The following is a 26,989-nucleotide window of genomic DNA, read 5'->3' on the forward strand; positions in this document are numbered from 1 at the left end:
TATAAGAATTTGACAAGGATATTTAATTTCAAAATTGGCAAATTTTTATATTATTTTCAACTTGCCTGGAGGGATCGGTTAATTCAGTTAAAATAATTTGAGGAAATAAGTTTAAGCGAAGTGCAGCAAAAAATGTGTTTAAATTAATAGGCCATTCAAGGAAGTCATGTTGTGTCCACATGAGACTTTTTTAATGTATGTTGCCGCAATATTGTGTATTTAGTATATTCAACATGATGTGAAAACAGAATGTAAAATATTCTGACTGTAATATATAGTCAGAAGGTGGAAAGATGTAGTCTGCTTGTTAAGTATTTATTTATTTAAATATAATGCTTTAAGTACAAACACATTTTTATTAACATAATCTGCAAGTGCAACAATATTTAATTTCAGTTTATTGTTGTTCTAAATAGAATATTCCTTGAATTTGCATATTATAATGTGGGATGCATTATGTTGGCTTTAGTTTTCCTTATGCAAATTTTGATCGGAGGTCAATCGGCGGTAAGCTAACGTGGTTGCCGCCGATTTTCCGATGACGTCAAGATCGATGGTTTGGCCAAGTATTATATATATGTACGCCGGTATCGGCGAATGTCTTGTTATGAGTTAGCATTATGCTAGTTTTTTTTCCCTCAAATGGTTTTAAACATAAAGGCTACAGTGTTAACTTATTTTAATTTACGGATTAAAGCATGAATTTTATTTAGATTAGTGTTAGCTTTACGTAAGGGAAGCAAAATATGCTTTGCCTTTATCACCACCACCAACACATTATACTTCACTTGTCTGGCAGAAAATATGGTGTAAAAAAAACATCTTTATTTGAGAATCTTTGATGTACAATGTTTCTTTATTAAGGCCTGGGGTTCAAAGGTAGGTCAGTTAAGTAGCAGAAGTTTCGGTGAACTTTTGGATTGCATCTTGCAAACGTATTCTTGCTTAACATATAGCAAATTAAATTTACCACAGTTGGAACTCCTTAAATTGAAAAATATGTGAAAGAGAATCAAATTTTTAAATGTGTAAAAATCATATAATAATTTCATTTGTTTTAATCAATCATCAAATTGGAATGTTTAAATCTTCCATTGCAGAGACTGAATACATCTTGTTCTGAATGATTTTTTATTGAAAAATACTTTCTCTCAATTATCTCATTATATTTCAGAATAATTTTTGATGGTATCAAATTTGTGTGGAAAAATATAAGAATAAAGTAAGCATTTATTTTTTTCATAAAAACTAGTGTTTCTCAGTGTAATTTTTTTAAGATAAATTTTCATTTGTTTCATTGATCAGCCTTTCTTTCACTTTCATATGCACTCCTTTTGTTCTTTTCCATTTCATTCTCCTATTCTGAAACCATACTTTTACCTGAAAAAAAAAAAAAAAGATTTATTGTTTCAATATATTATTATTAGCTCTGTGTGGGGAGGGGAGGGTCTATAAAATAAACTGAGAAAAATCATCATATTAGAATAGAGTTATTCGAGATGCATATTTGCTGAGTTTTTCGTAATTTTTAAAAACTATCCCAGAATTCATTTTTTACAAGTATTGCGATTTTTATAAAGGTTTTTTACACTCTAGCTGAGCTTGCAGTCCAATCTGCTGTTACACTCACTCCTGCTAGCACATTTCTTTTTGTCTTTTAATCTTTATTATTGTGCATCATTTTCTTCGCACTTACGCCATATACAATTCAACAGCAAAATAACAAAGATTTTAAAAGTGGCAATTATTTAGAATTCCATATGCAGTGTTAAGTGTTTGCATGCATTTATTTTATTTTTAGACCAAAGGACTCTTTTTATCCAAAGGCATTTTGCATACTCTCACTCTCTGCTTTGATTCACTGTTGCCATCAAATATTATCGCCATGTATTATATTTAAAGAAACTAAATAATGAAGAATCTGCATGAATGTTTCTTGCATTGTGAAAAAACAATGGTACCTAGAGCCATCACATTTTGAATAACATAGTGCTCCAACTGAACATGGGCACATGGAGGCTCGAATTTGTTTTATTATCTACTGTTTCAAATTCCGGAAAACTTTAACGAATTTTTTATTAACAAACTCGACGATCTCAAAGCAAGAGTGGCAACACTATGTGGAAACGGAAAAAAACGTTATCTCCAGCATGCGAGACTGTGCATGGGAAATTCTAAGGATATGCTGTTTTTAAATATTTTGATATTGCTGTTGAATTGAATTTTATATGGTTTAAGTGCGAAGAACATAATATTTAATAAATATAGGTAAAAAATAAAACGTTAAAAAAGCCCTTTTGAGCATAATATAAAATCTAAAAGCGGATTTCTTTCTTTCTTTCTCTTTTTTTTTTTTTTTTTTTTTTTTTTTTTTAAATCCCTCCGTGTATTTTCACTGTTGATCATATCAATGTTCAGTTTTCTCAGTAACATGGCTTGAAAACGTTTTTTCCTTTTATTATTAACGTTTTGTGTGTTAACTTTTGTTATAAATATTTTTATTAAATACCACGTTCTTTGCAAATAGGCCACCTCAAATTCAGTTTAACAGCAAAATCACAAAATGTCTAAAAACAACAAATCTTAAGAATTTTCAATTGTCAGTCTCGTGCTTTGGAGATAAAAATGTTTTATTTCGTGCCGTGTTGCCACAGCTCGCTTTGAAATTGTTGAGTTTACATAATCAAGAATTCGTTAAAGTTTAACAAAATACGAAAGAAATAAGGAAAAAATATATGATGTCATTCTCTGAAAATGCTGAATATTTTTATTTAGATAGATCATGAAATAAATGCATTTCTATTATTTAAATCAATCCGACTGAAAAGTAAGAAACGATTATTCTTAAGATCTGCATCTGTTGCTTTCAAATACCTTAGTTTTTTAATCCACAACAGGTAGATTCAGTTTGAAAGATAATTATTTTAGATTTTGCTTAATGAACTCGAATGAAAAATTAAACGAAGCAAAATCTCATTTCGAGACTAATAACCCCTTTTTAGCTAAAAAAAATTGCAAATTTTAATAAATTAGAATCTTTTTTTTTTACACATGGTGATTTTTAATCTTAATAACCACATCAATCAGCTTCACACTAATTATTGAAGCAAGAATAGAAACCTACAGTAATTAAAAGGAGAGGGAGGAACATTTTAATATGTAATAATCTTTTATAAAAATTTTATATGTAAAGAATTTTGCTTATGAAGTTTCCGAAATAAATTTATACTTTTAAAGTTACGGTTTCAGGTTCCCATAATTAAATGTATGCTTTAAGACTATAAATTTGTGTGAATATGTAGCTTAAATATTAACTGCGCGTGTAGAAAAAGAACGCTAGTTAGTCTTAAGAAGTGTAAGATGCACGATGTTTCTGTAAGATGATAAGACGTCATTAATGTTATCTATATCTTAAAAATATTTATGTTATTAAATATGTATTGTGAATAATAATGTAAGTAGTCACTCGGCCATGGTAAAGTCCCATATGTATATTATAAAAAAGATGCGTAATTATTTTTTGAAAATTTTAAGAAAGGTGTATTTGTTGAAGAAAGCATCACGATAGAAAAGCGAATTAAGTAATGTTCAAAGGAAAAGCAAGAAGACAGCATCATTGTGAGTAAATAATGCAACGAAACAGGAAAAGAAGCGAACAAAACTCCTAAAAACTGAATATCTGCCAAAAAATTATTTCAGTTTTAAAGAGCACGGGGTGGTGCAATAGAACACGAGTTATTGGGGAAAACGTGCAATAAGTGAAAATATACGAGGGTTGGGGCAAACTATTTTTTTCTTGTAGATATGTGAACGGATCGTAAAACGTATATGTGTTGTGTGGAAGTTCTGCAGTCATAATGTGTATGCAGAACAACAGATGGCTCTGTAATCAGTTCAGTTGGTGAGTGTCGTGCGAGATGGAAGTAACTCGTGTTGAGCAACGCTCTTACATCAAACTAGCCGTTCTCCGAGGGAGAAATGCGATGGAATGTCACAGTGAATTAGTAGAAGCCCTTGGGAATAATGCCCTACCATATCGTACAGTAGCACGGTGGGTAGGAAAGTTTCAGCAAGGACGTGTGTCAACCAGTGATGAGCAACGTTCGGGACGACCGGTGAGTGTACGGACCGACTTGGCACGTGCCGTCATCGAGCATCTCATGGATGAAGACAGACGATGGTCGTTACTGGAGTTAGAGAGGGCAAGTGGCATCGAGAAACGCACCGTCCACAGGATATTGCGTAATGAGCTACAGCTACGCAAAATCGCTTCGCGGTGGGTACCGAATGCACTGACGGAAGTTCAAAGGTGGGTGCGCTATGCAATATGCTCCGACCACTTTGCACGTTGGCAACAGGACGGCGATCAATTCTTATCACGAATAATCGCCATCGATGAATTTTGGGCCAGGGCATACGAACCACAACTGAAACGTTAGTCCGCGGAGAGACGACATCCTGGATCACCAAAGCAGCTGAAGGTCCGTCAGAATCCTTCCCTAGTCAAATTGATGGTGATCGTTGCGTATGACTTCAGGTGTGTCATTGTTTGCCACTTTGTTCCTCATGCCAGAACAGTGCTACAAGGACTTCCTGGTACGACGTGGCGTTCGAGATAAACATCCGGATCTTGTGGACGGTGCAATAATTCTGCATGACAATGCAAGACCACGTAAAGCAGAGTATGTACGGCAGCTACTCCGACGTTGGGGATGGAAAGAATTGGAGCACCCACCGAACTCTCCTGACCTTTCGCCCTGTGACTTTGATCTCATTTCCAAGTTTAAGGAACCAATATGTGGTAGGCGGTTCGCAACACGAGAGGACATTGCTAATGCTGTGCGCCAACAGATGACCCGATTCACACATGGTGCGGCAAATGCTGAGGCTGATGGTATTCAGCGCCTCCCACATCATTGGCAGCGTGTGGTGACAGTAGCAGGGGACTACATTGAGGGTCTTTAGGCCCAGGTTTGTCATGTCAACTTTATGTGTATTGTGTTATCATTCTTTCACACGGTGAAGGCCATATTGCCCTGTATACTACCGTGATAAATTCGTGTGCTACGATATTTCAGTGCTATTCATTGTCCCCACATGTAGTCAAGACATTGTCCTTTCATCTGTATATGTCACATTTTCCAACCGGACTGGTATCTTCAAGAAAAGATAGTTGCCATGACTTTTGCCCCAACCTACGCAAATATGGAGAAAACAGGTGAATGAAAAGAAGCAACTTGATATTTAAAAGTATATAATTACGAAATATATAAGTGTTTACAATTTTTATTTTCAAAATAAAATGACTATTGACAATAAATTATGTATCAGCCTATGCTAAACTTCTCTAGAAAATACAGTTTTGAAGGCGATTGCTTTGAGGGATCTCAAACGAGCCCTGGCTGGTAGTTTTCTTATATTTAATCTGAATACAAGTCAGCTTCACAAAAATGCCTTACAAGATATCTTTCTCTTCAGGCAGATAGCTCTTTCGTGCTTTACCATAAATACTCTATGTAATTCAATCCGAATCTGGCCGTGCCACGGTGACAGAAATCATGATCCTTGCATTACGCATCACCATTCCGATCCATCACCTGGGGTTGTGGTTTTCGATGTCATTGGATTTTGCTTCCGCTCCCACCTGATAAGCATTCGCTGCATGCTCAACAGCCACCTGTAATTGCATTATCATATGTTGTGCTCTTTATTTAAAGAAATGTACTTCAAAAAGATTTGGAACATTTACACCAAAACTTCAACTATTTGCAGGTTAAGTTAATTGATTAATTAGGTAGATAGGTTATGGAGGACTGGAACGCCTGGTGTCTAACAGAGGTAAACAGGCATGTGTTCCACGCCCTCCTCTAACTGCAGCAAAAGCTCCCTGGATCCTCACGAGGCTGCACCAGGCGATTATTGAGGTTGTCAAAGGGAAGTATAGGCCTTACAAGGGCATTATAGGATTGTATTACAGATTGAAGAGGCAAGCTGTGGTGTTACAGATGGTAGGTAGTTAAACTAAAAGTACGATAGGACGTACACATAAATACACATACCCCCCCCCAAGTCCTGCTATGCTGCCTCAACATGGCGGGGGGTGTCACTGGACGGAACGGGCGAAGTACGTCGAGAGCATAGCTCCTACTAGGGCCACCCTAGGCGTGAAGGCCGTTCCAACACGCCCAGCTAAAGCATAGCAGGTGAAGATCCTTCAGGGGATTACCGTCTCGGTGATCGGGTGTCACAATCCTGGAGCCCCAGTGATCTCTCCTCCTTTTTGACTCCTCTCCTCTTCACTGCTACTTTTCCCGTTTTCCTTCTCCCATGTGGTTTTCTCTGAGGTTCGGGCTCGTCATAAGAAACTGGAACAGCCTTGTCCCTAGTTCTTCGAGTGGCGAGAAAACCGCCCACGTGTTCGCCGTACGTGGAGGCCCGTGTCACTGGAAAGGAGGGTCCTGGTAGTTGAGGGGCGAGGTACTGTCCCCAACACACTGCTTTGGCCTCTGCTTCAGTTAAGCGGGAGGCACTTTGTCGTCCTCACGGGTGTCAATCGGCTGGTCACTAGTCCTTGTGTTGTGGCTTCGGGACAAGCCCTCGGGAGTACCTGCTTTTGGGAAAACCGACTGTGGGACTTCAGATTGCGTATAGGTCCGGCTAGCCCTGGCGTAGGAATCTGCGTCCCCTTGTTGGGCTCCATGGTGGGTGGGGCGGTCGGACCTGAATCTTTCTCAATTTAAATATGAATACTATGATACCTTCCTGCTCCAACAATGTACCTGATACTCCAACTGTGACTAAAAGACTAAGAAGCGACATAGTAAGCACTGCATCAGATGTACTTTGTCCACGTTTCTTAATTATAACCAGCTCTGAAGAATTGAAAAAAATGTCACCCTTTCTAATAAACAAACATCTTTTGTCTTCTGTAGGAGAACTGAAAAATATTAAGAGACTTCGATCTGGGGACCTTTTGATAGAAACTGTGTCTGGAAAGCAGTCTACTAGTCTTTTGAAACTAACTAAATTAGGACAAGCAAACACTGTAGTTAAGCCACATAACACTCTAAATTCGTCCCGAGGAGTAATCTCTGAAATAGACTTACTGCCAGTAACTGAAGAGGAATTTGTTAAAGAGTTGGCAGATCAAAACGTGTGTGGTGCTCGTAGGATCAAAATACGGAAACAAGGTCAACTCATTCCCACTAAACATGTCATACTTACTTTCAAGTCTCCTAATCTGCCTAAAAATATCAAAGCTGGATACCTAAACTGTTCAGTCAGGCCATATATACCGAATCCAATGCGTTCTTTTAATGTTAGCACTTTGGACATGGAAAGACCTCTTGTCGCGGTAGCCTCACGTGCGCTCGATGTTCCATCGTAGGCCACGCTAGTGAAGGCTGCTCTGCTGCCCCCTTGTGTATAAACTGTAAAGGCGAGCATCCAGCTTTTTCAAGATCATGCCCGAAATAGCAGACAGAAAAACAAATTCAAAACATTAAAGTTACACAAAAGATATCATTTGCAGAAGCCAAAAGCCAGTTCTAATCAGCCAAGATCTAATAAATCTTATGCATCCGCAACAAAATCATTGAGATCAGTATCAACGCAAACCACAATAACCGCACAGAAAAAAGAAGTAGCAACCACAGAAGATCCTAGAAACCAAAAACCAGGTAAAAAAACCTGACGTTGAAAGTAGTACGCCAGTGACAGCGACCAATGGAAAACAGGATATCCAACAGAACAAGCATAGAGATGGTATCAAAGAGAAAAATAAGCAAAAACCCAGGACCCCAGTCAAAGTTCCATCGCAAGCATGAGTTCAGGATGCTTAGACGACTCCGACAAAATGGACGTTGAGGAAGGGTTATCCCTTCCGAAACACCTTTTGCCTCGAAAGTCAAAACACCAACACCGCCAAAACAAGCATCAATAATGGTTACATTTATTTCGTGGAATTGCAGAAGAATTTATTTCTGCATATGCAAGAATTTATTTATTTCGAAGAATTTATTTCGGGGTTTTCGTCAAAACCTGGATAACATCAAGGATTTAATAAACATGTATCAACCTGCCTGCCTTGCGCTTCAGCAGACCTTGTTAAAACCAAGCAGACATGCTAAGATACGGAGATATACAACAGTAAGAAAGGACAACCCATCTGGGGATCGTGCCTGTGGTGGTGTGGGCCTTATCACCTTCCACAATCACCCATACATTGCTCTCCCTTTGACGACCTCCCTGAACGATCCCTTGACGTCCCTGACGATCTGACGATCTGTCCCCTCCCTCCCTTGACGATCTGAACCGCCACAGCTTGAAAGCTGTGGCGGTTCAGATTAATTTACGCTTTTCAATCTCTGTATGCACCATTTATTTACCCCCACATAAGCATATTGATTAGCGAGAGTTGGACAGAATAATAGAGCAGCTCCCAGAACCTTTATTGCTTTTAGGTGACTTCAATGGCCATAGTACATTATGGGGAAGTAGGGACACTAATTCAAGGAGCCGGCAGATCGAACAATTAATGGAAGATCATTCTATTTGCGTGCTCAATAATGGAGAATACACTTACTTTCATCAGTCGACTAGAACCTTTCATGCAATTGATCTGGTTTTTTGTTCTCCATCTCTACTACCTTTCTGCTCTTTCAGTGTAGGGGAGAATCTCTACGATAGTGACCACTTCCCAGTCATTGTAAATATTACAGGGAATTCAAAGATCTCAAGACAACCCCACTTACTTTACGATAAAGCTGATTGGGATCTTTTCTAATCTTGTGCTGTGTTGACTGAAGAAATGGTCAACGATGTGGACATTAATACTGCAGTAAAAATTATCTCTGATACTATTGTACAAGCAATTGAACTCTGTATTCCGAAGTCCTCAACAAAGTTCCCAAAGTTCCCTAAACCCTGGTGGAACAATGATTGTCATAAAACTTCGAGAGAGCAAAAGAAAGCTTGGCGTATCTTTCGCCGATATCCAACACTGGAAAATCTTCTGGCCTTTAAAAAAGCTAAGGCGAATGCAAGAAAAGTGAGGCGGCAAAGTCAGAGAAAATCATGGGCAGCCTACGTGTCCACTATTTACCTCCTCAATGTCTAGCAAAGAGTTTTGGGAAAGAGTCCGCAAAGCATCTGGACTATATAATGCTTTTCTGTTCTAGAAAAAGATGGAAAGTTGATTAGCACTAGAGAAGAAATAGCCGATGCTTTAGGTGATATATTTGCTGCTGTATCTGGCACTAGCAATTAATCAAAAGAGTTTCTGCCCACAAAGATGTGCTTTGAAAGGATTCAAATCGACTTTTCAAATCCTAATGGAGAATCTTAAAATAAAGATCTCACCATGTTTGAATTAAGAAATGTAATATCTCGCACTGATAGGACTTGCCCTGGTCCTGATGGCATAAGTTATCTGATGATAAAGCACCTGCCCAATGAATCTCTAGTGGTCCTTCTTGCTCTGTATAGTAAGATATGGAAAGAAGAAATTTTTCCTACTGCCTGGTGCAGGGCCTTTGTTATCCCTATAGTAAAACCCGGCAAGGACCCAAAAAATCCTTTAAATTATCGCCCCATCGCGCTCACTAGCTGCCTTTGCAAGATTATGGAAAAAATGGTAAATCACCGTCTCACCTACTATCTGGAGACTAATCATTGCCTATCGCCTTACCAAAGTGGTTTCCGTAAGGGAAGATCTTCACTTGATAATGCCCTGTTTTTAGAAACCGCTATACGCAATGCATTTGTGAAAAGAAATCATGTAGTTTCAATCTTCTTTGACATGGAAAAGGCGTACGATAGAACTTGGCGAACTCTTCATGACCTTTACAGCACTGGATTGCGAGGTAATCTACCCAACTTTATTCAAAACTTTTTGAAGGACCGCACTTTCCAAGTCAAGATTGATTCGTTGCTTTTTCAAGTATTTGTACAAGAAGAAGGTGTACCACAAGGTTCAGTGTCACTCTTTTCAGCCTGAAAATTAATTCAATTTTAAGAGAACTTCCTCCCACATCTACCCATCTTTATTCAAAACTTTTTGAAGGATCGAACTTTCCAAGTCAAGATTGGTTCGTTGCTTTCTCAAGTATTTATACAAGAAGAAGGTGTACCACAAGGTTCAGTGCTCAGTGTCACTGTTTTCAGCCTGAAAATTAATTCCATTTTAAGAGAACTTCCTCCCACAGTGCATGGTTCCCTGTATGTTGATGATCTATTGTCAAGGTCAAGATATGAGATACATTGAGAGACAACTACAAATTGCTCTAAACAGAATCATAAAGTGGTCCAACAACAATGGTTTTTAAATTTTCTAGCCAGAAGACAGTCTGCGTGCACTTCTGTCGCAAAAGAACTCTACATCCTGATCCAGAGCAGCCTCTTGACGGCTCTTTGATCCGAGTTGAACCAGAAGCAAAATTCTTAGGAGTTATCTTTGACCGAAAGTTCACTTTTTTCCGCATATCTTAAATCTAAAGAAAAAAAATGAGCTAAAGCTCTCAACATACTGAAAGTCCTGGCCAATACCTCATGGGGAGCAGAACGTTGTTCTATGCTCCGCATTTATAGAGCTTTAATCCGTTCCAAACTTGACTATGGCTGTGTTATCTACGGATCAGCAAGACCTTCTGTGGTCCTGAAATTGGATCCAGTCCACCATCAAGCGCTACGGATTTGCTGTGGAGCCTTCAGAACATCTCCAGTCCAAAGTTTATGTGTAATCTGTTTTGAACCATCTTTGGAATTCAGACGCAAGCAGTTGTCCATTGATCTTCGTTATAAAATAATGTCACAGGCCGAACATCCTGGTCGACTCATGACATCTGATCAGTACTGGCGTCTTTACCATGCCCGTCCTTCATGTATCCCACCTTTTGATCTTCGCATTCACTCACTGATTGAAGAATTTAACCTAAATGTTCTGCATCCCAAAAGCTTTGACCTTTTCGGTATTGCTCCCTGGCAAGAAGTGAATATTCACCTACTTAACATTTTTGGAGAACTAAAGAAGAGGATTACCAATGATGTCCTATATCAACAACGTTTCCTAAAGCATAGAAGCAGTCATTCTAACTACAAAGCAATTTTTACTAATGTCTCAAAGAATCATGACCACGTCGGGGCAGCTTTTGTTTGTGATAAAGAAATAAAGAGTAGTAAACTTTATAAGGCTGCATCTGTCTTTACTGCGGAAACTTTTGCCATTTCGAATGACTTAATCTTTATCTCTTGGCAGAATAGCAGATCGTTCATCATCTACTCTGACTCTCTGAGTGCTCTTGAATCAATAAATACAAATAGCAGCCACATTTTGGTCTTAGAACTTTTAAAGGCACACCTCCGTTTGAGAAACGCAGGTTATTATATCGCGTACTGCTAGGTGCCTGGACACGCTGGCATCAAAGGCAATGAACTCGCCGATATTGCAGCAAAATCTGCTGATATTACATCAGAAAACGATGTCCTTTTACAGACATACGGAATTACATTATAACTAAGGTCTTGTTCAGATGGCAAGAATTCTGGGAATGCCAAACTCTGAACAAATTAAGGCAGGTAAAACCCAATTTGGAGTACTGGGAGTCGAGAGGGAATCGGAAGGAGGATATACTACTGACTCGCTTACGAATTGGTTATTGCAGACTCACACATCAGTACCTCTTGAAAGGAGATTATGAGCCTATTTGTGGCACTTGCAACGTTCCCGTTTCAGTCAATCATATTTTATTATTGAATTTTTATTTTAACTCTACGAATGTTAACTTAACAGATCTCATTGGAAAAAACCCTCACATCAACCTCATAAGTTTTTTTTTTTAAAAAAGACATCTCCTTTTACCATATGATTTGAACTACATTTTATTCTCCTCTACCTGTTGCTAGAGCATTTTTCAGTCATTTCTGCCTGGACATTTTAAAGTCATTTCTCCGTGCCTTCGTCAGTATTTCACGCTCCTTTTATCAATTCACTTGATACTTGTTTATGCATCTCTAATTTTACTCACCATTTGTCTGGCGCATAATAACCCTCGAGGTTTTGTGCCATTTAAAAAACTAACCAACCAACATAAATACTCATAAGCAAAATAATACACAAAGCGCAAAATGCATAAACAGAGAACACATGAAACAGGTACATACACATAATCACTTAAGGCACAAAAGACAAATGGAGTACATGAAGGCTGGAGCACAAAGTTAGTGTGGGGCAGGGTGATCAGCAAATAAGCCCTGATTTCAAAATTAAATATCTCTACGACAAAGATCGATAGAATTATGCGGTAAACTGTACGTTTATTAGCAAAACTGTAAAAATGGTGTACAAAAGTTTAGAAGATTTAGTTACGAAAATCGTTAACAGATGGCGCTCTAATCGCAATAACATATCAATAGCCTTTAAAATGTGCTTCAAGGTCTAAAGTGATCAGCATTCGACCGCGTCTGGCATGAGGGGTTTATTTATAAACTTATAAATCTCCCTATGGATAGAGAGCTGATTCAGCTAATTATGTATTTCATCACTAATAGGAAATTCACTGTGGCTATTGGAAAGGACATCTCCAGTTTACGCACCATGAATGCAGGCGTCCCACAGGGGTCCATTTTAGGGCCCGTCCTGTATTTATTTTATGTTCATGACTTCCCTAGGGCTCACATTGGCAGAAATTACTTTCTTGGGTGCTATGCGGACGATACGGCATTAGCCGTAAAGTCCGTAAACGCACACCATGCAATCAAGAAATTACAGGAGCTTCTACCAGTGGTAAGAAAAGTGGTGTACTACTTGGAGAATTGCTATTAATGCCAGCAAGTCGCAATTATTATTGATATGGAGGGAAAATACACAGTTGACTATTAATAGCAAGCTCTTCTTATTCTCTGAAGAGATTCCTAGAGTTAGTAAGGCGAAATATTTAGGAGTAATGCTAAATGAAAGATTAAAATGGGGAGATCATGTAACAGAGGTCAGAAGAAAAATTTTCACTGTTGTAACTAGTCTCATCCCTATATTGGGTAATTATTCTAGCTTAGACCTCAAGAAAAAGAGGCTAGTTTATATCACGGCAATTAGGCCATTGATGACTTATGCGTCGCCGGCCTGGTGCACGGCTACCAAGGAGGATATAAAAAGACTTCAAATCATGCAAAACAAAGTCTTAAGGCTTATCATCCATGCTCACTTTTTTGTGAGCAATGCTACACTGCACTGTGACTTAACTGGACACTCTAGAAGAGCACCTGAACAAGATCAACAGGAAATTCTTCACGAAAGCTCTGAACTGTGACCATATGAGAAATTTTGATATCTTTACCTACGAAATATTGAAGAATGAGGACGCCAAACTGCGCCCACTTGCGGCCCACCTTATCAGGGACCCGAACTTTTCCACCTAGTGCCCACCTGTAAATAATGTACCCAATGTGTTTATTAGCATTTTTAATTTTGAATCTTACTCATTTATTGTACTGTGTATTTCTTAAATTCACTAGTTTTATTCACATTCTACCCTCATTTTATGACTTCCACTTAGTCACGCCTTTACCGGGCCGGTTACTTGCTAGTGAGCTCTTGCGTTGCTGGTCTTCCTATTCTTTATCCGTCTTTCTCCTCCTTACTGCGGACATTATGTGAAGATAGTTCTATGTTATTGTGCCCATCCGGCATAAATTTGATTGATCCAGATAAAGTACTGATCTCAGTAGTATTCTGGCTATAAGTTATCAGTCAGTCAGTCAAAGTGATCAGTACGACTGTTGGCTAGTGAAAAGAGGCTAGCGTAGAAAGTGAAATAATGTATTCCATTGAACAACTTTTTTTTTTTTTTTTTTTTTTTTTTTTTAAATTTCACCGATTAGAACAGACTCCTACGGCAACACGTCGCAGTTTTCAAAACCAATCCAATGTTCTAGTTGGACCCGATGCGAAAACCATTCGCATGCTCTTCGAAAAATTCGAATGGACTGGCAGCGTGGCTGATGGTCGAAAGGGAAATGTTAAGCCTAGGCAAACTGTAGTCATTTCTGAAAAATGCAGCCAAAGTCTCTGGAATTGCTCAGCAAAATCCTAGGAAAAGCATCCGATGGATTGCATCAGAGACAGGTTTTAAGTACACGAGCACGCAAAAAATGTTAAAAAATAGCCTATGGCTGTTTCCATACAAAATCCAGAGTCATCAGGCCATACCCATGAAAGCTGTGCAACAAAGGGATGACTTTGCGAATCAGATTCTAACAACGATCTACAAAAACAGATTTGATGTGAGCTCCATCTGGTTCAAAGATGAGGCACAATTTCATTTGAATGGAATCGTTAATAAACAAAACTGGAGATTTTGAGGTTCCGAAAATCCTCATTTGTGTGAAGAGAAAGCACTGCATTCGCCTAAAGTTATTGCATGGGCTGCGGTTTGCGCCAGAGCCATTATCGGGCCCTTTTTCGTACCAGAAACGATAACTACTGAACATTACGTTACAATTTTGGAATAATTTGTCAGCACTCAACTAGCGCTGGAGGTTCGACCAGGTCTCGATTGGTTCATGCAAGATGGGGCTCGACCACATCGAACAGATAAAGTTTTTCGCCTTCTTCATGAATACTACTTTGGGAATAGAGTAATTGCGTTAGATTATCCGCAATTTACGGACACAGGAATAGCTTGGCCTCCATATTCTCCCGATCTGAGTGCTTGTGACTTCTTTCTGTGGGGCGCATTGAAAGACACTGTCTATCGAAACAATCCCGCTACTCTAGATAAGCTTGAATTGTTATTGGCGTTGCATGTGATTCCATTTCCGTTGAGACATTGCAAAACGTGATGTCAAATTTCCTTGTTCGTTTATGCCACCTGATTGTTTCGAATGGTGAGCATTTTGAAAAATTTTTATTTTGATTGCAAAGGCTGCTTCCCTTTATTTTATTTTATTTTATTTTATTTTAGACTCCTTTCAGAGGAAGAGTTTTCATCGCAGAGCACCATCTGTTAACGATTTTCGTAACTAAATTTTCTAAACTTCTGTTCACCATTTTTGCAGTTTTGCTAATAAGCGTACAGTTTACCGCATAATTCTATCGATCTTTGTTGTAGAGATATTTAATTTTGAAATCAGGGCTTATTCGCTGATCACCCTGTAAATACAGGTACATCGTGAAGGATGAGTTCGTGAATACTCATGTGTGCAGAAGAGTGCAGTTAGATTGCTTAAGGCGTTGATTATTGTAGCGTCACTAAGAAGGTAGATAAAAAAAACACTGATTAAAAGAGCACGAGGATGTTGTAGCACTAATTATTGGGCTCCAGCAACGTGAGTGCTCCAGCAACGTGAGGCACACAAACATACAATAACACTGCACAAGCACATGCTGTTGAACGGATTGCGGTATGCAATATATCATAAGGATTGCGGTATGCAATATAACATATATCATAAGGAGGCGTTCATAAGTGCTACGAAATAGGAAATCGATAATAAAACAAATTTCAGATTCAAATTAGGGCTTCCACATGCCCATATTCTATGGAAGATTAGTCAAATTTTGATGGCTCTAGGTACCGTTGTTTTATCACAATGCGAGAAATATACATAGATATTCATGCAGATTATTCATTATTTAATTTCTTTAAATATAATACAGGGCGACAATATTGGGTGGCAACAATTTGAAAAGTTATTCGCCGTTTATAATTTTCAATGTAAAATGCCAAAACGAAATTAATAATCCTTCAGGGCAAATTGTCCCTTTGGACTTAAAAAAAAGCATATGTAATCATACCGGTAAACGTAATCAAAAGATGCTGCAGATTAGGACAGATTATATTTCTAATTTAAATTTTTTTTATTCAGATCTGTATATGAAAATGCTGAAAAATACTTACTTGTCTTTCAGTAAGATCAAGGGCAACGGCAATTTCATATCGTCTGAGTCTAGTTAAGTAATTATGCTGAGCAAATTCTTGTTCCAGTTCTTGAACTTGGTGTTTGCTAAATGCTGTTCTCTCTTTGCGAGGTTTGCAAAAATCTTCTTCATTCGGACAATCTAATAAATAAAATTTACGTCATGAAATAATCATTTTATTAGTTTTGAAGATTTATTAAATGTTTCTATAAGTTCATTCATATCCTGTAGAAAACATAATTTTTCCGGCCTTTTTAATTATGTAAAAGGCATTCATTAAGTGAATATATATTATTGACAAGATATTTCTTTCAACATCGTCAATTTATAATGCACAGAATAATAATAACTGAATGAATTTTTAAGTACGACGCTCAGAAATAAGAAACAGATTTAAAGTGGACCTATACTTACATATGGGCCTGATTCTAGTGTTTCGATCTTCTGAATGCTGGGAATTCGTTTCGGGTTCAATTTCACGGGAACTGGCTGGATGCGTGGTTAATATTCATAGTTTTAAGCGTGTGTAACGTAATTACTGGCCAGTTTTCCTTCGAAAATTCATCATGAAGGCATCCCTTCCCTTGCACTAACAGCACTCATATGTCTTGCCATTGGCCTAACTCACTGTTGTGTTCGTAATAGATTGAATGTACACAGGTCCGATAATAGTTTAGTAAAATTAATTTTTATCAAATGAAAGACTTCAAAATTCTGAAATTTTCCACAGAAATACTCGTATTGCTGTTCACAGTATTACACAGTACAATCAATATTTACGCTTCAAACTACTAAAATCGTTAAACACAATGCAATGAAAAGCGGCTTTAAGGAGAAAGCTAACCCGGAGATAACCCCGCGTTCACGCTGAACTGACAACTCCCAACAACAATAATTGAGAGCAAATGCTCTCGCCGCCCTTATATAGTTCCCACCTGGCTGCCGAGAGATTTCTAATAACTTCTGCTTCTTGAAATTACTGTAAAGCAATATGAAGGTCGAATTACGGTTGCAACTAATATAGTGATCAATTATATTTATTCAGTTACAATACCTATTACGGTAATACAGGTACCGCACCAAAATTTCACCAAATTTGGCGACTTTTGGAGAACTTTCGCCAGATTTGGCGATAAAATAAGTCTCTAAAACTGTTGTCAGCTTGCCGATATGTCTCTAAATGACGGAGATACCCATTTACTCAATGTTAAATGAACTTGCCCTTATATTCTTACTTTTCAGGCATAGCTTTTCGCTCCTAATTTTTCAGAAAAATACCACACTTTGACATATAATTGCACTAAAATCATCTATTTATAAAATTCATGAACTAACGTATAGTTCAGAAACTTGGAACCTTTGAAACCTTTGAAAGTGCAAAAAATTTACTACTTTTTCGGCTGAAGAAGAATGTTTCAAAAAGATGCAGAAGCTTTTACATTCTTTAAAAATTTTAATCACTTAAAAGTGTATCATGTATCTCTTGGTTAAGGGAAGAAAAAGGATTTTATTCCCATGGTAATTACGAATTCAGTGTGTTATTTCAATGCAATTCTTTCCAAAATTTAATCGGTAGAGAATGACTGTGTATTATGCTCTTGGCATATAAAATCTCCAGACCTGACCTTTTATGAGCTTTTCTTATCTACCACTTAGCAGAACTTCTCTATCGAATTGTTTTAGCTGCAACACGAAAATGATTATCGTTTTAATGTGTGGGAACTTACGCAAGAATATATGGCATCGTACACTTCAGTCTTCTTCCTACCGAGTGATGTACAACATATTCTTGAATTTAAAAAAGTAATATTTTTACAATCATATTAAAACAACTATTTCATTTTGAAAGATACGTATTTCTCACGGTACACAGTTATGGTATTATAAGGGTAAAAAGTAAGTCCTAGTTAAAATTGTTAATAACTTGTTTAACTAATAGAATTTGTATAGGAGAAAAAGTATTGTGGTCTGTAAATGACGTAATGTGCAAGAATTGTATTGTTAATATCTTAAAAATTTAATTTGTTTTATTTCATAACTTAAATTTTAATTTGTTTTATTTCAGAGTAATAAGAGCAGCAACAGAGATAACCCAAAACTCCGCAATGCGTGATCTTGCCATATCACATCCTATGACAAAGTGTGGCAGTCTGTTGTGAAGGTGCAGAGATGGTAGCCCAGTTTTCACCCCGTGTTTCAATTAATGCCAAGACCATCAAGAACTGCAAAGCCAAACTCAAGGTATGTGTACTACATACAGGTTTTGTGGGCCTACGGGATGAGAGGGTATGTGGGAGGTACTTGCAGAAGCGATCATTCCTCGGCATCTAGAGAGGAGAATATGCAAAGCTGTGCCTGAAGTCCACAAAAGTCAACAGGGCAAGCTGCTCGCGAAGGTGGTCTATCTCCCCACTATCACAGTGTGAGCTGTTTTTTTTTAAAAAAATAGGGCTCATTCGTAACGGGATTTGACACGATCACTCAGTATCGGGTGTTGCGTCATTCTTCGTTGCTCTTCATTGCTTAATAAAATTAATAAAAACAGATGTTAACGATACAAATATTCTATTTTAGGAGTCACAAGATTATTATTTTAGGAATACAGGATTAGCCTAAAAGAAATTTGCCCCGCTATCGTGCAGTATTTTTTTATGATTGCGCAGAATTTGTAGGAAGAGAAGGAATATAAAAACTCGGGTCTTTGGTTTAATTCCACAAGAATAAGTCACACGCTGTTATTGGATTCCTAAGTAATTAATATGCATTCTCTGATTTGTTGAAATGACAGTCCAACGCCGAGCAGATTTTCATCTATACCACCATACCACGCTTTAAAATAAGGCAGTATAACAATAATAAAGTTTGTTATTTACGTATTCGAGGCCCAGTTGCGCAGTGGCTAGCGCATCGCGCAGCTGCATTACAGGTCCGGGGTTCGATTTCCGGGCTGGGTAAGGTCGACTCAGCCTTTCATCTCTTGATTTCCATCACTTGGGTCGATAAAATGAGTATCAAGTTCGCTTGGGGATTAAACACTGGGGGGTCCTGTGACAAACTGACCACTTTTTCAGGGCATATGCTTACACACCCCGGGGCCAACGGTCAAGAAAGCAGATTTCGGGCACTGCAGGCCTTGGCCCATTAAAACTGTTATGCCACTGAGTTTATTTAAGTATCCGAACATACAAAAAGCTTTTTTACTTCCTTTCATCATACTTTCGGCATTTATTTTCTCTTTAGTGGCTTGCGTGGCAACCTACCAACTTTTATTCACAATTTTTTTATGACTAGAACATTTCAAGTAACGCTTGACAGGTGTGGTGTCACAATGTCAGGTGTGGTGGGACAAGAAGATGGCTTCGAGGTTGTGTGCTAAGCGTTACATTGTTCAGCTTGAAAATAAATTACATGTTGAGGGAACTTCCCCGTACCGTTTTAGGAACATTTATGTGTTGATCTCCACATAAGCTGCTGAAGATATGATATATGGGAAGAGACAGTTGCAGATCGTTCTTAACAGGATCCAAACACAGTCAAATAAAAGATTTGTGTTTTCAAAACAGAAAACTGTGTGTGCCCAGTTCTGCAGGAAGCATAATTTTCATCCTGAGTCTGAGCTTCGCATTCAGGGATCCTTAATGCCTATGATATCTGAAGTGACGTTTTTAGAAATGATGTTCTACAGAAAACTGAACTGAACTTTCTCATGTCCTGTACTTGAAGAAGAAAATGTTTCAAAACATTGAGCGTTCTGAATGCCCTAGCGAACACCTCTTGGGTTGTTGCCGATTGCTTCGCATCTATAAAACACTTATCCGTTCAAAATTATTTTTCAGTGGTTTATGTTTCTTTTGTATACATTGTCCCTGTATACTTTTGTATAGTCAAAAGTTCCTATTAAACTCCTGATGACGTACTTCTGAAGCGCAAGGGAGTTCTTGCATTGCACAGCTGCGCCGATTCTGGACGATACTCGAGTGGTTCTTGTAAGACGCACGGGTGTCAGGACCTGCTTTCGCTTGTATTACTGAAACTCGATTCTGTTCATCACCAGGCTCTGCGGATATTTCGGAGTGTTTGGAATATCTCCTGTTCAGAGTCTATATATTGATTGTTATGAACCCTCACTTCACTTCAGTTGAAGAGCAAGCAACTGCTCTTCATCTTTATTTCAATATATTATCTCAGAATGACTACCTGTGTAGGCTGCTTTTGCTTGATGATAGGTGTAAACGTCTGTTTGAAGCACGACTGTCTTGTGAGCCTTCTTTCTTTTTAAAGATTCGCTCGCTAATTGAAAAACACGGCATGACTAATGTGTATAGCCCAGCAATAAAGTATTTTGAAATTTCACTTTGCCATCAAGCGAAAATCCAGTTTCTTGATGCTTTTCACCATCTTTACAAAAGGAATACTAACGAGATCGTACACAGACAACGCTTTCTTAAACATAGGCAAAAATACAGCGTATACATTCCAATATACACAAATGGGTCGAACGAAACTATCACGTTGGAGCATCTTATGTGATTGGCAATCACACGGAGGGCATAATTTTGCAAGTTATTTGCTCAGTACTGACCTCTGAATTATCTGCTATATATTATATCATTTCATTCATTTCTGGACTATGCCGCAGGAAATTTATAATTTATACAGACTTCTTTAGTATCCCAAAAGCTTTAGAAACATTTTCTGACACACAGAACTTAAGAGCTGTTCTTGTGATAAAACTAACTTTAAACTTAAGGAAACCAGGTTATCAGATACTTTACTGCTGGGTTCCCGGGCATACGGGGATAAAAGGCAATGAGCTGACAGACATCACAGCAGTGTCTGCTTTTGAACTGTCGAGCCAGCTTGTTTCTTTTCAAGATATCAGTACTGTCATCAAACATAGTATCATCAATAAATGGCAGCGACTATGAGACATTCAGTTTTTCAATAAGCTGAGAAGTGTAAAATGTAGAGTAGAAGGCTGGGAAGCCAGAAGAAGGAAGTCTTTTTGATTGGACTTAAAAATGGCCACTCTGTTATACATAATTATCTTCTAAAAGCCTATTTGCTCTCTCTAATCCCATTTTCTCAAAGGGTAATGCTTCTCAGTCTGTGCTTCCCATTTTAGTAGAATGTGTATACTTAAAGAGTTTACGTTTTATATATTTTAATAGCTCTGACTTATCTTCTGTTTAATCGGATAAGTGATCAATTTTAATCTGTTTCAGTATTTGAGAGAAACTGAATTTTATTATTTAATTTGAAGATTTTTAAATACTTTATTTTTTTGTGTTACATGTATTGAGATTTTATCTGATTTTATATTAAAATTTATATTGTAAATTTCAAGTAACTATATTTAAATTTGAGTAAATAGACTGTAAATTTGGCACATTACCTTTTAGGTTATGCGTCAAAACTAATCAACCAACCTTAAAGGACCAACGTGCAGAGACTACTGCAAATGAGTTTCTTGCCAGCTTGGTGTCGAGCCTTGGAGTTCCTAAAACGATCACGATAGATCGAGGAGCAAACTTCAAAAGTTAGCTGTTTTGTTGCCGTAACTAAATTTTTAGATGCCTTTAAGAATCGATGCACTGCTTACAATCCTAAGTGCAATTGTATGGAGAAGCGTCTGCAATGTCAGCTTAAGGCCATCCTGATGAACAACAACTGTACACAGTGGGTAGACTCTCTTGCAATAGCGTTGTTTGATCTGCGTTCTAGGCTCAAGTATCATTTAAATGCCGCACTTGCACACTTTGTTAAGGAGCTCCTCTGCAGAATTCTTTAGAAATTCGAGCCAGAGTGCTGTTTCCCAATTAGAAATTTCTCCGATCTCTGCAGCTTAAAATGAGGGATCTGACACCACCTCCATCGTTGAGACATACGTCCTGTGGTGTCTTTATTCACCCGCAATTCTCAGTTGATACACATCTTTATTCGAAGATATTTCGTTAGGTTTAGGCCTTTGCAGCAGCCATATTCTGGTCCCCATGCCGTGAATTCCCCGTTCAGATAAGTACTTTATATAGTGATCATTAAAGGCAAGGACGCATCCGTATCTGTTGATCGTCTGAGGCCTGCGTTTAAACTGTTCCTGAAGGATGGGCATGGGCAAGCACCTGCGACTATGACAGCGATCAGTAAGTCTGTCGTAACGAGATCAAACCGCATTTCTCGACCCATTGTCCTGGTCCAGAGCTGACGTCCTTCGCATTCCGGAGGTGAGCGAATGTAAAATTTGGGTGGAGAGAAATGCGCACGTAGCCAGCCTAAAAGCATATAAGTCAAGCTATTTTTTTAAACCGGCAAAGAAAGCATAGACCGAGAACTGAGCAAATGGACAGCGGAAGGAGCGGCAAGCTGCAGTGGATTTCTTCAGTCGGTACCTGAAGAAAGCAAGGCAAGGTAACCCAGTAAAGAATATGGACTTTCAATCTTAGTAGCATTGCTGGTGTTACCTTTCTCATCGTTACGTTCCTCTCAATTAATAACAGGATTTCATTTTCAGTATTATTTTTGGTTACGTTAGTTTACTAAATTTTGTTATTTAAATGGGGGGCATAACAAATAACGGTTTAGTTATTAGTAGATTCTGTTTTCATTAACATACCTTCTGATTAAACGGAGTCATATGTGTGAACATGTTTTTTTTCGTGCCACCACAATTATAATTACTACAGTATAAAAATGTAACAAAATAAATGAGTTCTGAGATTTCTGGAAATTATCACATTTTTATCTTATGCCATAAAGACAACTTAATTGCCAAATTTTCCCGATTGGACAGCATAAAATTTGGCATTACAGATAGCTTATACAGGGTGATTCTACGATCATGGGACAAACTTAGGAGGATGGTTGAGCGTACCAAAACATGAAACTTTAGTACATGAATGTAGGGTCTAAAATGACGTGTTAAGGCGCGAACGCAAAAAAAATGATAGGGGAGGAAAAATGTATTTATTCACAAAATGAACTCAGAGTACTTCTTTGCAGAAATATAGTATTTACAAGAAATGTTCAAAATGCGACCACCAACAGTACATACTTGGTAGCATCGTAGAACGGATCGGCGAACCCTTTGAAAAATGGAAAGTATTTCGCGCACGCTTGCCCAAGCATGTCACTTGATGACTTTAGCACCTGGAGAAGTCTTGAGCTAAAAATTTTGCCTTTCTCACACTGCGTTTCTTCAAAATATATCTGTTTAAGTTACCTCAGTATTAATTGATACCCGCTAATATATGCCAGTGTATACACTGCCAGTAACATATTGCCTGCTTTGGACAATGAAATATATGTAACTTCGGCATTAGAAGATCGATTATATACGTTTTTTGTTTGTCTGTTTCCGGCAAGTATTGTTTGACAGTTGCATCAGTTTGTTATTATCCGCCTCTTGTCGCTGCTTCTATGTGAATTTTGTTAAACGAGATTGATCTGTTTAGTCATGGCAAAACAGGCGAGGGCTATCTGCCGAAAAGAAGTGATAACTCTCAGGAAACGTTTTTAAGACACTGTTTCGTATCCATATCACACACGCTGGAAACCACGAAAACGAAAATCCAGCCAGCCCCGTTCACCAGGATTTGAGTCCATATCGGACTACTAGATTTCAACGATTTTATTGTTTGGCTGGTGGTGGGCCTCTTTTGCTATATATAAGGTAAATGACTTCTCTCGAGCATTTCTCAGTTCTTATTCTAGTGCGTTGTCAGCTGTTGAGGGCATTATTTTTCCATCACACATCTTCTGTCATAATATAGTTTCATTAGGTTAAATTCGGAACATTTCCGTTCCTTTTCCTTTTTCTTTCCAAATCTCGGAAAATCTAATAAACGCGTGATGCAAAATGCAGCAAAATTAATAAACATTATCCCGAGAATATTTTGTAACATAAAAGTTAAAAAAAAAAAAAAAAAAAAAAAAAAAAAAAAAAAAGCAGTGCAGATATAACGCTTGCTCTAATTGTTCGGAAATTAACGTTGGAATAAAAACAGGAGACCCCGCCGCCTTTCCTGAGGGAAGGAGGAGTTTCATCTTTCCAGAAAAGAATCCTGAAAAACGTCTAGGATTGCAATATTTTTGGCGATGTATTGGAAGATACCCACTGATACACAAGCGTTGCATTTAATTTGAAGTTAAGTGTTGTCCAAAATACTATACACTTACGACGTTCTAAATAGGAGTTATGGAGTAATGGAATGTTGGCGCCAAAACATCCACGTGAACACAAACATATGTGCCACTGCCCAATTTTGCATAAGCCAGTAAGTTTTTAAATGATGATCCGGTAGTTGACAACTTTAGCACATAATAGTCCAATATTATCATGTTCAAGTAACACGTGGAATTTATCGTTGTTGGGGTGAAAAAAATGGACCAGTGAAAACACGTCGGATAAATCTATGCCTTAACTTTTCATGACAGTGGTCTGATTTTTTTGTCTCTTCAGTTTAGATAATAAGAATTTTGTACATAGATAGATGATTTTAGTACAATTATATGTGAAAATGTTGTATTTTTTCTGTATAATGTAACTTGAAATTCTAAAGAAGCGAAGTTTGCAGGAAAAGTAAGAGTACAGGATAAAAGTAAGAGTACATTGAGTAAATGGCTATCTCGCTATTTTGGCGAGATTTCGCCAAGCTAGCAACAGTTTTGAGGACTAATTTTCCAAATTTGGCGAGAAATTACAAAACTTGGCGACATTTGGGTGTAGTCACTGTATCTCTGTAAAGTGTATTGTAATTGAATAAAATGTAATTGGTCACCTTATTAAGCTGTAAACGTATCGTGTCCTCTTATGCCTTTCAGTAAGTTCGAGAAACAGAAAGCACTAGAAATATCTCGGCGGCCGTGTGAAAACTATATATATATATATTCGGCTTTTATTATAACGTCAAAGAGAGCATCTACCCTCAATAGTTGTTGTTATGAGTTCTGGGTTCAGAGCGACTTCGGAGTATTAAAAGCTTTGCCTTTTTTGATGCTCTTTGCTTGCGTTGTGCTTAACGTTCTTAGTAGTTTGAAGTGTGACTATTGATTGTTCTCTGTGATACTGTGAACATCTGAAAGAGTATTTCTGTGGAAAATTCCAGAACTCTGAAATTTTTCTTTTGATGATATAAATTTTGGTGCATTCAATCTATAATGAGCCACTGGGCACGAAACAATATTTTACTTATCTTTATCAAGATGAATTAGCCTCATCCCAGAGGTTAGGTTAGATTATTTGAATACAGCAAGGCGCTCGAGGGCATTCTAAGAAAGGGCTTTCATGGAGAGCTTTCTAAGTAAAACTGGCTCATATTCGCGTTACACACGAAGAAAACCAACCACGCAGTCAGCTTGTTTGCCTGGTACCAATATTCAGCTTTCTTAACCACTCGGCAACTGGTAGGCCCGCCTCTGCACAGAACTATGCATTTCCAAATGCACAAATATATTGGAGAAACGCTATGCGTACTGAAAAGCTATGTGATGATCAGTGAATTTATATTAATATATTTAATGCAAGGCATAAATTTATACTTTTGCGATTGTAAATGTTTTTCCTGTCCAATGGTCGAAGTTTCAGTTCTCTTTGTACTCGTATCTCCACGATTCATCAAAGTATTTAGTTATAAACATTAGCTTACGTAAAGTTATTTTAATTTGGTATTTTTAAATCACAAATAAAAGTAATCAAATGGTATGGATTTAAAATAGTTTTAAATGTCGTTGACTAGCTGTACATTTTCACTTTAATACAATAAATAAATAAATAAATAAAATAAAAAAGTCTGAACGGTTTCAGATTTTAAATTACGTTCAAAGGGGCGTTTTGTTAACATTTTGTTTGTTATCTTTATTTACTTTATTTATAAATATCATGTTCTATGTACTCAAACTATAAAATTCAGTTCAAAAGCAATATCGCAAATTAATTTTAAAATGAGCATATCTTTAGAATTTCGTATATAGAGTCTCGAATGTTGGAGATATTTTTTCCCCGTACAGTGTTGCCATTCTCGCTTTGAAATCGTTTAGTTTTTTTTAATCAAAAATTCGTTGAAGTGTTACAAAATCTAAAATCGATAATAAAACAAATTTGAAATTCAAATTAGGGCTTCCACAAGGCCATATTCTATGGAAGATTACGGTATACAAATTTTGATGACCCTATGTACCGTTCTTTTATCACAATGCGAGAAACATCCATACATTTATGCAGATTCTTCGTTATTTAAGTTCTTTAATTATAAGATAGGTCGATAATATATAGTGACAATGATTTGAAAAGTAATACAGCCTTTTAAAGTTTTCAACGCAAAGTGCCAAAACGAAACTAATAGTCCTTCAGGGCAAATTTTCTCTTTGGACAAATAAATAAATATGAAGGTTGCTATTTATATTTCTGGCCTTGGCAACAGCAAGTTTTGCTAAGCGACTACAGAGGATTCCAATCGAAAGTCTGATATTTTTAACCAGAACTTCATCAGAACGTTTTGCCATTTTAGCGTGATTAATGTTGTTTACAGTAAATTGAAAAACTAATCTCGGGCAAAAAATGGCATTGACTCGTGAACATTTTCGTGAGATTATTTTATCAGGGTCAATGTTCCTTCTAACCTTCTTCGGGAACATACAAGGACCTGACTCGGAACAGAGAGCTTACTAAAGCTACGTTCACTAATTGTGGTAAGTAGACAGGATACAGACGAAGGGTATACAAAACCCTTTATTTTTCTCTATATACAATAACTTCCGTACTTCGGAATACAATGACCCGCCACTCGGGGTCTAACGTAAAAGTATAAAAATAAAACTAAACTCTAATTTAACTTTAGAATAATACACGTGGAAGATTGGCCTTATAATAACAGGAAGCGTATGTAGCACAGAGACTGTGAACACTACAATACGTTTAATTTATCAAGAGGATTAAAACCTCTGGCCTGGAAGGCAAACAGCAACTGCGTAACTTCTAAGGTAAGCGGCCTGCGTTGACTCACTGCTTCCTCTCTTTCGCTTGGCAAAAAGGCCACACTTAAATACTTGGCGTTCGCCAGACAAACTTTGCATAAAAAC

General features: G+C 37.6%; 1 protein-coding gene across 1 annotated transcript in view; it reads right to left on the reverse strand.

Moving 5' to 3' along the window:
- Nucleotides 1–1,114: 1,114 nt before the first annotated feature.
- Nucleotides 1,115–26,989, reverse strand: part of LOC118193999 (uncharacterized) — a 54,815-nt gene continuing 28,940 nt past the window's right edge. Inside the window, exons 3-4 of the mRNA XM_085807621.1 lie at nt 15,894–16,054; nt 1,115–1,380 (exon numbers count right to left, since the gene is read on the reverse strand). Coding sequence (XP_085663747.1) covers nt 1,273–1,380; nt 15,894–16,054 — 269 coding nt within the window. The 3' untranslated portion in view covers nt 1,115–1,272. The remainder of the gene's footprint in view (nt 1,381–15,893; nt 16,055–26,989) is intronic.

Source organism: Stegodyphus dumicola, chromosome 1 (genome assembly GCF_044657685.1).
Source record: "Stegodyphus dumicola isolate Sdum_Otavi_A_Nest chromosome 1, ASM4465768v1".
Lineage (NCBI taxonomy): Eukaryota > Metazoa > Arthropoda > Arachnida > Araneae > Eresidae > Stegodyphus > Stegodyphus dumicola.